The sequence below is a fragment of the Cataglyphis hispanica genome, chromosome 15 (genome assembly GCF_021464435.1).
Source record: "Cataglyphis hispanica isolate Lineage 1 chromosome 15, ULB_Chis1_1.0, whole genome shotgun sequence".
NCBI classification, from domain to species: Eukaryota; Metazoa; Arthropoda; class Insecta; order Hymenoptera; family Formicidae; genus Cataglyphis; species Cataglyphis hispanica.
In genome coordinates, this window is record NC_065968.1 from 123,449 (window position 1) to 138,887 (window position 15,439).

At 33.3% G+C, this 15,439-nt stretch overlaps 5 protein-coding genes across 7 annotated transcripts in view; 4 read left to right on the forward strand and 1 right to left on the reverse strand.

Annotated features, from left to right (window-relative positions):
* Window positions 1–13,708, reverse strand: part of LOC126855211 (ATP-dependent helicase brm) — a 28,823-nt gene extending 15,115 nt beyond the window's left edge. The window contains exons 1-2 of one of the 2 annotated variants that reach the window (XM_050602640.1): window positions 13,547–13,708; window positions 12,690–13,011 (exon numbers count right to left, since the gene is read on the reverse strand). In XM_050602640.1, coding sequence (XP_050458597.1) covers window positions 12,690–12,962 — 273 coding nt within the window. In that variant the 5' untranslated portion in view covers window positions 12,963–13,011; window positions 13,547–13,708. The remainder of the gene's footprint in view (window positions 1–12,689; window positions 13,012–13,546) is intronic. The other variant, XM_050602641.1, reaches the window with a different exon arrangement.
* On the forward strand, window positions 251–3,474 carry LOC126855247 (uncharacterized). 2 transcript variants are annotated; one of them, XM_050602715.1, is made up of 6 exons: window positions 251–331; window positions 658–794; window positions 1,504–1,766; window positions 1,951–2,056; window positions 2,316–2,467; window positions 2,860–3,474. In XM_050602715.1, exons 1-6 carry the CDS (start codon window positions 263–265, stop codon window positions 3,018–3,020), a joined length of 888 nt encoding a protein of 295 aa, XP_050458672.1. In that variant the 5' UTR covers window positions 251–262; the 3' UTR covers window positions 3,021–3,474. The 2 variants fall into 2 exon arrangements, with proteins under 2 accessions (XP_050458672.1, XP_050458673.1); XM_050602716.1 differs by having other exon boundaries at window positions 274–326.
* Window positions 5,530–9,175, forward strand: LOC126855251 (uncharacterized). The gene is made up of 6 exons (XM_050602721.1): window positions 5,530–5,819; window positions 6,830–6,963; window positions 7,063–7,319; window positions 7,909–8,014; window positions 8,110–8,270; window positions 8,585–9,175. The coding sequence occupies exons 1-6, from the start codon at window positions 5,754–5,756 to the stop codon at window positions 8,701–8,703; spliced, it is 843 nt and encodes a 280-aa protein (XP_050458678.1). The 5' UTR covers window positions 5,530–5,753; the 3' UTR covers window positions 8,704–9,175.
* On the forward strand, window positions 9,499–12,514 carry LOC126855249 (inositol monophosphatase 1-like). The gene is made up of 6 exons (XM_050602718.1): window positions 9,499–9,728; window positions 10,257–10,390; window positions 10,454–10,716; window positions 11,588–11,693; window positions 11,783–11,934; window positions 12,092–12,514. The coding sequence occupies exons 1-6, from the start codon at window positions 9,660–9,662 to the stop codon at window positions 12,214–12,216; spliced, it is 849 nt and encodes a 282-aa protein (XP_050458675.1). The 5' UTR covers window positions 9,499–9,659; the 3' UTR covers window positions 12,217–12,514.
* Window positions 13,709–13,852: 144 nt separating the features above from the next.
* Window positions 13,853–15,187, forward strand: LOC126855257 (NADH dehydrogenase [ubiquinone] 1 beta subcomplex subunit 8, mitochondrial). The gene is made up of 4 exons (XM_050602729.1): window positions 13,853–14,313; window positions 14,464–14,681; window positions 14,762–14,920; window positions 15,022–15,187. Exons 1-4 carry the CDS (start codon window positions 14,220–14,222, stop codon window positions 15,085–15,087), a joined length of 537 nt encoding a protein of 178 aa, XP_050458686.1. The 5' UTR covers window positions 13,853–14,219; the 3' UTR covers window positions 15,088–15,187.
* The last annotated feature ends 252 nt before the right edge of the window (window positions 15,188–15,439 follow it).

The window sequence follows — 15,439 nt, forward strand, 5'->3', positions numbered from 1 at the left end:
CTCTTTTTATATAATCCACCAAACTTCAAGAGCTTTCAGAGAGTGTTTTATAAACCTCAAAAAATTGGTTTTATGACAGTTTGCTCCACGTGCGAAAGAAAATTTGCGCAAGAGGCATGTATATTAGTTTTTCCACATGTTAAAATTTGCTTATTTGCGCAATTTGCGCAATCTTATATTACTTAGAGAGATAACGGATAATACAAGATATGCCTTCTATGCTTGGTCAGTCGTACCGACAAATCTTTCAACGTCAGCTATTATGTCGAGTGATTTGGATATCGCAAAGTGCTACAAGTTCGTGAAGGAACTCACACTACAAGCTGGTAAGGTGAGATACAATAAGTCAAGCATTTCGACAATAAAATTAAATAATAACATTTAATAATAAAATTAAATAATAAAATTTGTAACGTATCAATGAGTTTTCGAAAATTTTGACTTGAATAATAATTCTTCCACCTAAGGGAAGTGTCTTACTGATAACGCTCGCCTCGTATTTAGAAATTCTGCGAGCAAAATATTTAATATATTCGGATTTAAAAATTTATCAAATTTTTATTTATTTATTTTTTTATATTAATCGTAATCTCCTCTCGTTGTTTTTCTGCTTCTCTTTCTTTTTTTCTACATATATTAATTATATTATTTATATAGATAATCAAGAGTGCTTTCGAGTCTGAAAAGATTGTTGTATATAAGAAACAAGGAGACTGGGACTTAGTAACCGATATTGATTACAAAATTGAGAAAATGTTTATTGATAGTTTGTCCACGGAATTTCCAGATCACAAGTGAGTTGCTATAATATCATGCATTATTAAATAATGAAATTTCAATCTACCTAATGCAATTCAATCTAATATAATAATTATGTAATTATTCAGTACATTGTAAAATTTAAATTGGAAAATTTAGTTTAAATATAACATATATATTGCATGTCCCAAACGGTCCACACAAATTTTTGTTTAAATTTAATATAATATGACTATTTTAAATGATGACATTAATATTATGTTAATATTTCAAAATAAGTGCAAATTTTATAGTAATTAAAAAAAAAAACATATTTTTAATAACTTGAAAAATGTTATTGACGATCTGTAATCACTCTCATTCCTATTGTTGAAATCAATATTTTTTTCTATTAATTTTAACAGTTAAATCCTGTTATTAATAATACGGAACATATTTATTGTGTAATATTAAAAATTTGTCCACATTTTGTTATACACTTATTTATACTTATCACAGTTATACACTGTTTTACATTTTTTTTCATTTGCTTTAATAATTTAACATTTGAGTTTAATTAATACAACTACAATATGTTAAATTTAAATAAAGTTGAATGTGTTAAATATTTAACATATAAAACTTTTAACCGGCATATTTTTTAACAAGAAAACACAGATTTTCCAACAGTATATAATGCTGTATTGTGTATATATTCAAAATCATATTAAGCCTTACTAACGATTGAAATATTTCGCGCTTCAGAATTATCGCGGAGGAAACGGTAAATACGATGCAGGAAATGCCGGAATTGACGGATGCGCCGACCTGGTTTCTCGATCCGATCGATGGAACGGTCAATTTTGTACACAGGTTTCCACAGAACTGCATATCCATAGGTTTAACTGTCTGCAAAGAGCCCGTCCTAGGCATCATCTACAATCCCGTATTCTCGGAGCTGTATACCGCGATAAAAGGCCAGGGCGCGTTTCTAAATGGAAAACGGATTCACACTTCCAAAGTCACCGGTAACAAATAATATTAAACGGAAACGATCACCTGAGAGTGAGTACACTTAAACGTAACTAAAATATATATCAAAATTCTTTTATTTTTTTAAATAGTCTCTTAAATGTAGACTCTGGTTTACATTGTTGAAAAAAAATTTGATGTGTTCGAAACATTATTCTCATTGCTTCCAATTTTCGGTAGAATTGAAGAAAGCGCTGCAAGTGATCGAGCCAAAAATTATGCGAAGAGTATATAAAAAAAACATCTTTCTCGGCAGGATAGATGCTGTAGTCGAGGCCACGAGAGCGTAAATAAAATAATATATATATATATATACGATTGTGTATAATTTAATTATAACAATGATAAATTTATGCCTTTTTTTAAAAATATATATCGTCTCTAAATATATTTCGCATTGCGATATATATCTATTCGATTTAGTAATGATGTCGCGGTATATATATATATATCGATATACATATAATGTATAAAGCGTGAGATATTTAAAAAGAATTAAGATTATTGTTTATAGTAAAAGATACATATTTGTCTATTAAATTCAGAACCAGAAGTATGGGATCGGCCGCAATGAGTATGGCGTACGTAGCGCGGGGTGCAATAGATTGTGTCCAAATAGATGGTCTGCAATCCTGGGATGTCGCGGCGGGAATAGTTATCGTTCGCGAAGCGGGTGGAACAGTTATGGAGACAAAAAGTAAGAAAATCCGGATGAATAAACAAATATTCTGCTCTATATAACACTCATTTTCTTCCATAATATATAAATCATGAAAAAATCTTTCGAGAAATCTATTCCAAAACTCTAAGTTTTATTTGAGATATTTTAATGATCGACGGGATGAGTGATATAAACGAAACGACTCAAGCCGCGCAAAAAGAAAGCATCTTTAATATATTAACACAGTCGTTTCAAAGTTTCATAATAAGAGACTAATTATTTTAAACGAGCTGCGCGCTAAAAATTTTTAATCGGAATCAAGATTGCAATTTCATGCAGAGTCTTATTTAAGAAAAAAAGAAGACGCCGCGGAAGGATTTATGTGGCGCGCAATTAAAGCAGATTAATTATTACTATTATTTTCGCAGATGGTGTCTACAACATTATGAAGCCGAATACTATTGCAGCGTCCAACGAAATCTTGGCATGTGAAATGTCTAAATTAATCATCGAAACTGACTTAAATATACAAAAACAACAGCTTGAGAATCAGGCGCAATGCAAAAAAAAGACGAATCACGTTAAATGATTGAGAAGCTGAATATAAAGTAGGAGGCGTATCCTCTCACGCGGGAGGGAATGTATCTATCACGTAACACAAGGAAATTATTTATGAAAACCAATCTAAAGAGGTTTCCTACAAAAAGTCCTACTGACGCATTGGCAGCGTGCAACATATCAAACCGATTACTTTAACGTAAAAGATGTGTTATATCGTCGCTATATTGCGCAAAGAATAACATAATTTTTTCCAGTTTTCCTCTCGATCGAGAGATCTTTCTCTCGTCACTGTTTTAAATACACCTTACAACAATGATAAATTTATCCATCTGTCAAAAATATATCATCTTCAAATATATTTCGCAACAAAACAATACTTTTTTGCTCTCAACACATAATTTTTTTTTTTTTTTTCAATATAATCTTATATAAATTTAAAAATTCACAAATGTACATTTACATAATTAGGCGGCAACCTTGAATAATTATATGTGTTACACAAAACTATTTACTCTTATTACAGAAAAAGAAGAAAACCATAATGCAAATATGTAATATGCTATTATCGATATTACCGTTATTATTATTATCATTGTTAATATCATTGTAATTACTTAATTACTTAATACTGTTATTGTCTTCTTTTCTGTTATTTTCTTCTTTTTCTGTAATAAGAGTAAATAGTTTCGTTTATTATTCAAGGTTGCCTCCTACACAATATATGCCTCATTTTTCAATTCAGTTTTCAAATAAATAATTTTATTTATACATTCATGATATGTGTTTGTGTGCGATCAAAAAAATAATCTTTCTTAATTTAATATCGCGTTTTATAGATTATAAAGCATATAATTTGCGAACGAATACAATGATATTTATATATTTTAATAATTTCGCTCACTAAACACTGTAAATTATGTAAATGTACATTTGTGAATTTTTAAATTTACATAAGAATTTTAAATTTATATTGAAAAAAAAAAAATTATATCCTTTGTCGTTAATGTCGATATTGTCGTTATTCTCAATTAATATCTCAATTAATATCAATTATTCGTCTGCTTTTCTCTCTGCAAATATGATTGCGTAAGTACTTAATATTCTCTAATGATCAGCGCGATTATCAGTGTCTCTATTTATTCTAGTAATCGTGCTCTTTTACAAATAATATATTTTGCTCCCTCTCTGTAGTCAAAAATAAAATATTTTGTTTCTTATCGAATTTACATGTGTTATATTCAAATAAGCTTGTGTCGAATTTTTGTATAACTATAACAACAACTGTTTATTAGAACAACTCGATCAAAAGCGATAATAACGATAATAACGATGATGATGATCATAATTAGATTATATTTAAATTTTATATTTATTTATTAAATCACTTATTACAATAAAAAGCGCGCGTCAGGTTTATTCTAGTAAACAAAAAATCGTTGTATATGCCGTATGATGCATGTCAATAAAAAGTTATTTGTTAGAGAAAAAGAAAGCGATATTTGTGCGATAGATTCGGCAAACAAAAAAGCAAATAATTCAATAAACAACGAATATAGACGAATACGATCATCGAAAACCTATTGAATAATAACATTGAAAGATAGTTAAGATTAAGGTAACGAGCCCTGATAATATCAATGAAAAATATTAATCAACAACGCTGTATATTAATAGGAGAGACGCATAAGAAAACTAATATAACTGCAAATCGAGTCTATTCTTCTCTCAACATATTTTCTAAGAGACTTTTCGCTATCGTAAATATATAACTATAATCTCATCAATCAGAATGAGATATTAATTGGAAAAGTGTAAGCGTAAGCACAACAAATGTAATAAAGAATATACTTAGCAGCACGTAAATCTGAGCAATATATATTTTTTCTAATGCATTGAGAAATATTTTAAAAATTAAATAATATAATCAAATAGACACAAATATATTTCACGCGAAAAATATTGCGGAAATTATTAATAGAGTTATTATCGCGTTTTTAACACACAAGATTTGCATATCTAATTATGATTTTCATATTTATTGTCGCACCCAAGGCAACTGATCACGCCCATACATACACAACTATCTTAATTAAAATATTTCCCGAGATTGCTAGTCGAAAATTCAGAACATTATTAAAATTATGCAGATTTTAAACATTGTGAGAAATAAATCAGCAAGATAACATTACATCTTATTCCGTAAAACAGTCGCGTCGTAGAGATGTATCATGGCGGCAGGTGCATACAATTAAAAATAGCCGGAATACAGAATCAAGGTCTATCTCGGAGAATGGCATTACATTGTTATCTTGCAAAGTATACAAGGGAATCGTAGATACCTCACTCGCAATACGTCAGTAATATTTCATTTCGTTTCAGCCAGCAATCGCGAAAAAAAATTAATTACCAAGTATAATTACATTTACGCAATACAATTAAGGATATCTGGTAAGGTAAATTAGTCAAGTTTACTATCTGAGATTTGTCAAACGTTCGTTATCTCGTTGATAAGCAGTGACAAGTATGGAAATTTTAATAGCGCATTTCTGGACAGGAAGAGCGAGAAAAATCTTCGGCTCGTCAACTGTTAGCCGCGATCGTCGTCCTCGGATCATACCACCTACATAGGCACCTGTTTGATCGATCCAAAGTGAAAAACACGAGGTGCCGGTGCAGGCGATACAGTACTCACTCGAGCCTTTTCCCGATCAGATCGTAGCGGAACGACGCTCGCGTTCACCAGGTTGCATCAAGAGAGGAAATGGCGCGATACGCCGAGGACGTATACTACGAAACCGCCATCAAATTGGCACGCGAGGCTGCCCAGGTAAGCATACTCGATCTCATATCATCCTGAACGAGGATCCTCCCGCGAAAACAAACCAAAAATGCCACACCGAGATTAACGCGTCGGGAGATAATTTGCTTGGAAAAGCATTGCTCGACACAGACGCTCCTGCGTGTGTCGACTATATATTACACCTAAGGATAACGTGAACAGAAAATCAATATATGTCACAACATGAAATTCCTCGTAGATGACTTTCGGAAAAATATTTTACATGCCACAAAGCATATACATCAATAATCTTTCATCTATATTAATAAAATTTCTCTGAAATTAATTACTAATTTTCTATCGCATCACTCATATTTGTAATAAAATTTAAATAGAATAAATAATACATGTAATCATATTCTAGATGATCTTGATATTTTTTAAAATTGCATATCGATTGCAATCGGTATGTCTTACAATTGCAAAATTGATTTGTTAAAATCGGTATGTCTTACAATTGCAAAATTGATTTGTTAAAATTATGTTAAAAACATAAAAATTTATGTTTGTAAAATTGAAACATATCAAGTGCTATAATGTGCTATAAAAAAAGTGTTATCTTCATCATTTAGAAAATAAAAAAGTTTTAAATATCCTACAAAATTTAAATTAGTGAATCAAAAAAATTGTTAAGACACGAGTGTCTAATGAACGTGAGTGATTCGCGTTAAATTCGAAGAGTAATATCCTGATATCTGTAATGATATATATTTCTATTGTTGGGAACAATAATTTTTCCATGTTCGAAACTAGGTACGACGGAATTCGGACTAATTGTAAAATTGTAAATACTACAAATCAAGCACGATCGTCTCTGCACGCCATTTAAAAATGTATATTGTAGCGCGTTTACCTCGTAGATATCTTCGATGCTTTATACATCACGGCTATTTACGTTATCCTTCACAATCTCTTTTATTTACATATAGCGTTCAATATTTTTTAACGACCTGATATAATCCGCGTCAATCCTTAATAAATACAAAGTGTCAATTAAGATTCTTCGGAGTTCCATCAACGATTTCAAGCAAGTCGACGAGAAGCTGGGTAATTGGGATCTCGTCACCGAATACGATCGCAAAATAGAGGAAGTTATCATCGGCAAACTTAAATGCGCATTTCCGGATCACAGGTAACGTCTTTCGAGACGACTCGCATCGAGATGCGGAGATAATAATGTAAAAAAAAATAAAAGAATTAGCAATAACGTTTATCTCTCATTTACTATCAGATTTATCGCGGAGGAATCTACCGGCAAAGAGCTACCGGAATTGACTGATGTACCTACATGGATCATAGATCCCATCGATGGTACCACCAATTTCGTTCATGGATTTCCGCACACATGTGTGGTCATCGGTTTGGCCGTCAAAAAGCAAGTGGTTCTCGGTATCGTGTACAATCCCATTCTCGAGCAGCTGTTCACAGCTAGAAAAGGACGAGGCGCGTTCTTGAACGGGAAACCGATTCAAGTATCCAAAGTTCAAGGTAATCAATTCTTATCTCCGCAATTCACAATTTGACAAAAAATACAAACGCGAATAATAAAAGAAGATTTAAAAATTGTTATCTAAAGAAAATAAAATGAAAAATGTAAAATAAAATAGTTTCCCTACTTAGTACTGTTAAAAGAAAGAATGTACGAGATGATACACGATATCTTATTTCACAATAACAAAAGATCTTTCAGCTAGTCAGTTTCTCACGTCTAAGAAACGTGATTTTACAAAACAAAAGATAATTTTGCAGAATTAATACCGCGTGAAAGTAGGACGATCAATGCCCTTCAATATGACTACAAAAATAAAAAGAAAACGAAAAAGAATATCTAATGTCTTTTTACCTTCTATCTGTGGTGTGCGATGACAGATATCGATAGAACAATACTCGCTAATGATTGTGTCGCAATACATCAAGTATGTGGCAGCAATGATTCAGAAAGTATATAACTTGTAACTTGAAAAATTTGATGTCAAGGATAAAGTTAGAAAGCGCGTTTATTATAAATAAATATTAAATATTCTAATTCCACACGATATCGGTATTGGTAATTAATACTGTTTTTTTTTTCTCGTAGATTTGTCGAAAGCTCTAGTCTGCATGGAATCTGGCTTCATAAAGATAGACGATCTACGGGAAAAAATGATAGAAAGAATCCAGGACGTCATTAAAGTGGCTCAGGGGTAAGCTTCGATAATACGGAACGATATATATAATCTCTCGCACGTGTCTCGTAATTCGTTTTGCGTTTTCTCGCACTACTTGTTTCACCTTGAAGCATTCGTACTCTTGGCGTGGCAGCATTAACGTTGTGCTACATTGCGCTGGGGATCGTCGAGGCCTATTACATCGAAGGCCCCGGCATTTCGACATGGGACATAGCCGCGGCGTCGCTCATCATTTCAGAAGCGGGAGGAGTCGTCGTGGACCGCATAACAGGTTGCGATATAAAGTTATTATAAATCGTCATTCTTATTTTTGTAAAACTGAAACACATTTTGCAGAAAAAAAAAGAAAATAATATTTATTTGGAATGTAGATTGTGGTAACATAAAGTATTGCGCAGGTGACAGCTTTAATACGAAATTGATTTTTATATTGTTATCAATTTTGAAGATAAACCAAAAAAATCCCAAAAATTCCATTATTAATGTATACAATCACTATTTCAATCAACACGGCCTGTAATTATCGCTTATTTCGGCTTTCGTTACACTTCAATGGCTACTTCCTTTGTCTTTTTCTTATTTTAGGCGAACCAATCGACATCATGAAGCCAAGAGCGGTAGCTGCGTGCAACGATAAAATCGCCCGCGATGTCGTTAAGATCATTCGTGAGGCCGATCAACGGGTGGACATGAGGGCGAAATAATAATCTCAATAGTTTCAAAATATATATGTTTAGAGATTAAATGAAAACTCTGCTATGTCATTGAACTATGTGATCATAATATGCGTAAACTTTGTGTCACATTATAAATTAATAAAAAAAAAATAAATAAAAATTTTACCTTCCCAAAAGAGATATTCTTAACCAAATTAATGCTTGTTTAATTTATAGTTCATTGTTAGAGACGCAACTCAAGTTTGTGTCTTACAGAGATTGTTTCGATAGTATAAGATCGGAATCATATAACGCAAATTTGCGCAACAGTAGAGCGAATCAAATTAAGATTAAAATGATTGATTTCCTCAATTACGTTGTTGTGTAAACAGCTTATGAACTTATTGTCTTAATCGTAATAATCAATAAAAGATAGGAAATTGCATAATGCCAAAGCAATATATGGAATATTTTGAAATTATACCCGCAATTAAAAACGCATAGTAAGATGGTTTTATAATTCGTTTTTTTCCCGCCCCTTCCCACTTCTTATCGAAAACGACCACAAATCGTGTCTAAATGAGAATTTAAAGTGATGCCCGCAGGGAAATTCCATGCTCCAGGACTGTATCACCTAATTATATAATCGACAAATGCACAGGATAATGTAAAAACCGTGTTTACGAAATATTATACGTGGAAACTTGATAGAAATCCCAGAGACTCGCTTTAACGGTCATGCGTAATCAACTTAATAACGGTGTACATCTATCTCTTTGACGTCATATCACCGGTTTGTGTGCGGAATTTTTGCGATCATCGACTGAGATAAATTTCGGCCGTTTCTGCGTTTGACGCTCATTCATTCATCAGATCTGACACCGTTGACAGTCGGAGTCTTTCGCGGTCCGTGCGTCCTTCAGTCCGTCAGTACTCGAATACCGCGAACCGTACTAAGCGACCAGTTTGTTCACCGGCCAGGCAGAAACGTGATTGTGAGAAACATGTGCGAGGCAAATGACTTGGACGAATGTTATAAAGTCGCCGAAGAATTGGTTTTGTACGCAGGAAAGGTGCGTTATTAAGCGAAGAAAATGTAATGGCAAGAACGTTTCGTGATAGTGAGATCACTCAAGATAGAGTCACGAGTGCGAGATAATGAAATTGATTTTATTCAAAGTCTAGTTCAAAGATCTGCTTAGTAAATTTTTTTTAAACGCAGATTTTTTTTTTTTTTGCACATACGCTGTCAGATTGCGTTCATACAGTTAAAAATTTTTTTTTTTTAAGATCTATATTCAAAAAAATTTTATTAAACAAATATTAACAAATTTTAATTAAAACAAAATTATTATAATTTGTTGAATTAATTTATATCAATTTATTATTTAATAAATTTATTAGATTTCTAATCATATATTTCTATAATCAAAATATGTGAAAGTTCTTTTAATGATCAATTTGAACTTGACTTCTCCTTAATAAAAAATGTCACTAATAATTTTTACGTTATTATATTTATAAAAAAACATATTTGAAAAATGCTCTAAGAATATATATTTAGAAATGTATATTATAGAAAAACACTTCGTTCTTTACAGATAATAGAAGATAGCATCGACACTAGGAAGAGCGTCAAAAGTAAGGGGATCGACTGGGATCTTGTCACCGAATACGATCGCAAGATAGAGGACAAATTGATAAAACAATTGTCCGCGCGATTTCCATCGCACAAGTAAGTCATTGTAACTAATAGATGGTTTTAATGGAGTGACTATAATGAGACTTAATCTTTCAGATTTATTGCTGAAGAAACGGTAGCGAAAGAAGGTCGGTTACCGCAGCTGACCGACGATCCTACATGGATAATAGATCCGATAGACGGTACTACCAATTTTGTCCATCGTTTTCCGCACACATGCATCTCTTTAGCTTTGCTGGTGAACAAAAAGGCCGAAATCGGGATAATATATAATCCTCTCATGAGACAATTCTTCTTCGCGAGAAGACATTGCGGCGCCTTTCTCAATGGGAAGCCTATAAAAACGTCGAACGTGAGAGGTAAATTACTCAATGCACTTTTTATGTCAAAAACAGTTACGTATAATGGCATGTCTATTTTTATGTAATTCAGCATCTAAGAGCGTAGAAATATATGATAAGGAATATGTGATTTTCGCATATATTGCTATTACGTTGTATCCTTGCTGAAAAAAAAGTGTAAGAAATGCATAATTTTACGGTCCAGTGGAAGGTTATCTAATATCCATCGGATACCGCAGACTATATTATATGTACATCGGTTAATGTCATGTCCTTCAGTCAAAGTAATCTTTTTCAAATGTCAGATGTATTACGATTCCGTTCGTTTACTATGCCCAAATAATTAACTTTTCAAATAATTAACTTTCTTTAACTTACGTATGAAAGATACACTTTAAACATAAAAATATACAGGGTGTCCGGAGCCAATTGCATCGTCGTGTGCAGATAGAGCGAGTTAAATTGAGTAGGAAAGTTCTTTACCATTTTGTAATTTTCATAATTATTGAGATATTAATTAAAAAATATGGAACAATTCGCGTGAATATAATAACCGCACAATAAAAAGATATAAGGTGTGTGGTTGCTAGGGGCGAGAATCCATCTTATATCGCTCATACGTAACGTTGTCCCTTGTAGAAGATTCTTTCCAAAATTTTATTATGCGCCTAGCGACCGAAAACTTTTGGTTGCCTTTGGGCCGTTCTTTCTCGCCCCACGCTTATACTTTCGCGAATTGGTCGATCTTTTTTTATTAATTTCTTAACAATTATTACAAAAATCGCAAAACAATAAAGAATTTTCTTACTCAGTTTAAACTGCTCTATTTACACACGATGAATGATGTGATTGACTCCGGATACCCTGTATAATAAATGATATTTTGCAGATGTATCTCAATCGTTAGTGGCCATGGAACCGTGGCTTGCGAAAGATCCTCAATATTTAGCCAATGTGTACAGTAGAATGCACGCTCTAATACAAGGCACTCATGGGTACAATATATTTATATAAACAATATTAATTTAATATTAGAAATCTCTATCTCAGTTAATTAAAAAACTAAATAACAAATTTTCCCTAGAATACGATCATTAGGAACAGCAGCGCTCACATTGTGTTATGTAGCAATGGGAGCTGTGGAAGCGTATCATATCGAGAGTATAGATGCTTGGGATGTTGCAGCTGGGAAGCTAATAATTGAAGAAGCAGGCGGAGTTGTGATAGACACTGCTGGTAAATATCGCTTTCATCTTTTGCCCACACAAGAGAATCCTACACAAGCATCGCTAATTCAATACCCTTCAATCATTCTGACTGTGAAATATGTCAGATTTTATCTTATCATGTAATATAAAAATCTCCATTAAATAATAAAAATTTGCATTTACAGGGGGCGAACTAAATATAATGACACCCAAAGTTATAGCAGCGTGTAATCAACAAATTGCACAGCAGCTCGTGGATCTTTTCAAGAAAGCTGATTCTGAGATACTTAATAAAAACTTGTTGAATTAATCATATGCTCTTTTTCTGAGACACACATATGCAATGTATATATTATATAACTTACATCATATAATTGCGCATAAGTCTTGTATGTAGCTTAAAAAGACAGTCATACTAAATTATTAGATAGCTGCACTTTTATTTACTTGTATTAATCAAAAAAGTATACGTTAGAACTGAGAAATGTACACATATTTAGTATTTTTTTATGTATATGTTATACTTCTTTTATCTGATGTAATTATTATTTTGCAAAAAATAATAAATGTAACACATCAATAAATTACTATTAAAAATAATAAAATAAATATTGTTCACACAAGAAAAAGATCTAAATTATAAACCTTACTAATGCCATAACAACAAACACTTCTCTTTTCTTGTCTCATAATCTGTGTTTAGTATTTCAGGCATACATTATTGTAAATAAGAAATGCAACTATAAAAAAAAAAAAAAATGGTTTTTGATAAATCTATCCTACCTGTGGACCCATATTAGGTGGCATTTGCTGTGGATGAGGCGGATAATTCTGTTGCTGAGGTGGAGGCTGTTGTGGCGGTTGCGACATAGGTGGTCCTCCTGAGGGTATCTGTGGACCACCTTGATAACCCTGTGTTGGACTGTGAGGATGATGCTGTGGTGGTCCCATTGGACTGCCTTGCGCAGACGGAGAGGGTGCCTGTTGCGGAGGGCCCATCGGACTAGGGGCTTGCGGAGGTGGCATAGGCGATGACTGGGGCGAGGGGCTCGCCATATTATTATGCTCGAAGGATTCCAGTTTATTCAAGTAAGAAGATCACTATCTGAAAATTGAAATTAATGTTAGTATAAAAGTCTGTCGTGCCTTTGCTTTCTCTCGATACATTTGAGCAAAAATGAGAAACCTGATTTCACGCAATTATTCCTATTCTCTCACAGATGCGAGAAACAAACATATAATAACAACTTGGAATAGAGGCGCTTTTCTCTGCATCTCGACGAATTTATTCAGCTTCTTATCGAATGCTTTCGATTGCTTTTCGCATATCTGAAATCGGTCAAACACCTTCCCGTGGGGATAAATTTATTCGATATGTAAAATACATTCAAATCATATCGCACGGTATTCGAACCGTGTCGACCGAGAAGATCAGGAGAGAGGAGGGGAAGCTGTCAGGAATCATCTAATAACGAGTTATAAGAGATTTTTCGTGGATAATGCAAAGCCGAGAGAGAAATCAGACAACTAGACAGAGCCATTGCGGTTTCTCGTGCGTCTCTCTTGCAACGCTACTAGCCACCACTGAAATGATACCGATACTTTGCTCCCAGGACACGAGAGTCTTCTCGTACACATACCTTTACAAAGCTTCACGTTATCGCCGGATTCGCTCCCACGCGTGCCATTACACGCGCGCGCTGTCAAAAATTCACGCGGGAACCTGCAATTGCCCGCGAAAAAGCTACACGCTACACGACGATGCCGAACAATCCCGAGAGCAACACGCTATCGGCCATCTTTCCACTTTTTCGCTCGCCTCTCCGAACTTCCGGACTAATCCGGGAGTCGGATAGTCATCATCCAATCCGTCGGAGAGTGTGGCGCTCGCATCGCGTCACTTCCGCGATATGAGATACGAGATGCGAGAAGAATGAATTTTACTTGGCCCCGTAAAATTTTCGCGAGGAAAAATTACTCACAATTACAGTCAAATGTGGAATGTAAAATAAATATATGAAATGACAAATCTCCTTCGCGAAGGAGAGAAAACGCGAGGAATTGTTAGTTAAAGCGCACGATCGAAAAAAAATTAACGGGGAAGTTCCCTAATCGCGAATCATCGCGAATATATAGTTGGAAAGTTACTTCTGATGTAAATAAAATTGCAATATTTTACCCAGGATCACGGCAACGTGTTCGTAGTTTTAGTATACATTACAATCTTGACGTATCGCGTGTATTCGCGCATTGATTCTTCGATCAAGTACGTTTACGACACAACGACAACCTGCTTCCATCGCGAATAACAAAATGGCTCTAGCAAGTAAACTCTGTGGACTGTCGAGTCAATTGTTTAGAAGTAAAGTGTATTTTTACAGCGCAGTGAGATGCTATGCCGACAAACGTAAGTCATCGATATACTCGTGTACATTTATTTTCATCATAAAATAATATTTCGCCATGTGTATCGTTAAGAGTATCGATAAGAGGTTAAGTTACTGTTATTATGTAAGTAATTATATTACTATTATTTGAATTTCATTTCTCTCATCAGCGATGCCGTGGAATAAAATTTGGCAACCAAGGATATACTCGGAAAAGAATCATGATAAAATTGCTGAAAAGTATAATCTGCATCCAAAGGAATATAAACCTGCTCCCAAGGAAGAATGTATCGGTGATTATCCGGACATGCCAATGATAGGACCAGCTGCTAAAGATCCATACTATCCATATGACATACCAACCTACAAAAAAAATTATAAAGAGACGGTGAGTATACACGTATACAAAGAATTTCTAAAATCTTGCGTTTCATTATTTTATACATTTCTTTCTATTCTTCTGTTCAGGTGCATCATAAGTTTGAGTTAATGGGCGAAGATCGTTTTAGTTATGGTTACAAATATAGAATCGATTTACATCTAGCAACAGCGGTATTTTTCGCATTCATGATTACTCTCTTTACAATTTGCTATTTATTAGAGGACTATCCTACATTCACACCAGTGGTAAGCATTTCTATGGCTTTGAACAGTATTTAACATTTATAACTTTTCAATCCAATAATTTTTTATTTAACTAGATAGTTTAATTATAAAATATATTTCAGATGCAAAAGCAATATCCTCAGAAAGATAAAGTACATTATACATTTGAACCAGCAAATCCTAAGTAATATGATTAATCTCGAATAGATATAAGCTTATATGAAAAATAGAGCAGTGTTTGACGTTATATACATATGTATTGTAATATATGAATAGTTCTTATTACAACATATGCCTTTTTATTATAACAATATTCCTGTATAACAACTTTCCATTACTCGTTATAACTTTGATAAAAATTCATGATTCCTTTATCAGTAATATAGATTGATTCTTTTGTATTCTTTCTGTATATTTTTTTTAACAAAGATATAAACACATTGCAATAATTAATATACTATTAGGTTATTACATTCTTTTCTTGCAATTAAATCTAGATAATTCCTTAATAATGATCAAAACTACCAATATTTTTTAAAG

What these genes read in the sequence shown, in the direction of transcription:
- LOC126855251 (XM_050602721.1), top strand. Translation starts at nt 5,754, where the DNA reads ATGGCGCGATACGCCGAGGACGTATACTACGAAACCGCCATCAAATTG. An exon ending in TGCGCATTTCCGGATCACAG is followed by an intron (nt 6,964 to 7,062) that starts GTAACGTCTTTC and finishes ATTTACTATCAG; the next exon opens with ATTTATCGCGGAGGAATCTA. An exon ending in TCAAGTATCCAAAGTTCAAG is followed by an intron (nt 7,320 to 7,908) that starts GTAATCAATTCT and finishes TTTTTCTCGTAG; the next exon opens with ATTTGTCGAAAGCTCTAGTC.
- LOC126855247 (XM_050602715.1), top strand. Translation starts at nt 263, where the DNA reads ATGTCGAGTGATTTGGATATCGCAAAGTGCTACAAGTTCGTGAAGGAA. An exon ending in ACGGAATTTCCAGATCACAA is followed by an intron (nt 795 to 1,503) that starts GTGAGTTGCTAT and finishes TTCGCGCTTCAG; the next exon opens with AATTATCGCGGAGGAAACGG. An exon ending in GTAGTCGAGGCCACGAGAGC is followed by an intron (nt 2,057 to 2,315) that starts GTAAATAAAATA and finishes TATTAAATTCAG; the next exon opens with AACCAGAAGTATGGGATCGG.
- LOC126855257 (XM_050602729.1), top strand. Translation starts at nt 14,220, where the DNA reads ATGGCTCTAGCAAGTAAACTCTGTGGACTGTCGAGTCAATTGTTTAGA. An exon ending in GAGATGCTATGCCGACAAAC is followed by an intron (nt 14,314 to 14,463) that starts GTAAGTCATCGA and finishes TTCTCTCATCAG; the next exon opens with CGATGCCGTGGAATAAAATT. An exon ending in AAAAAAATTATAAAGAGACG is followed by an intron (nt 14,682 to 14,761) that starts GTGAGTATACAC and finishes TCTTCTGTTCAG; the next exon opens with GTGCATCATAAGTTTGAGTT.
- LOC126855249 (XM_050602718.1), top strand. Translation starts at nt 9,660, where the DNA reads ATGTGCGAGGCAAATGACTTGGACGAATGTTATAAAGTCGCCGAAGAA. An exon ending in GCGCGATTTCCATCGCACAA is followed by an intron (nt 10,391 to 10,453) that starts GTAAGTCATTGT and finishes TTAATCTTTCAG; the next exon opens with ATTTATTGCTGAAGAAACGG. An exon ending in AAAAACGTCGAACGTGAGAG is followed by an intron (nt 10,717 to 11,587) that starts GTAAATTACTCA and finishes GATATTTTGCAG; the next exon opens with ATGTATCTCAATCGTTAGTG.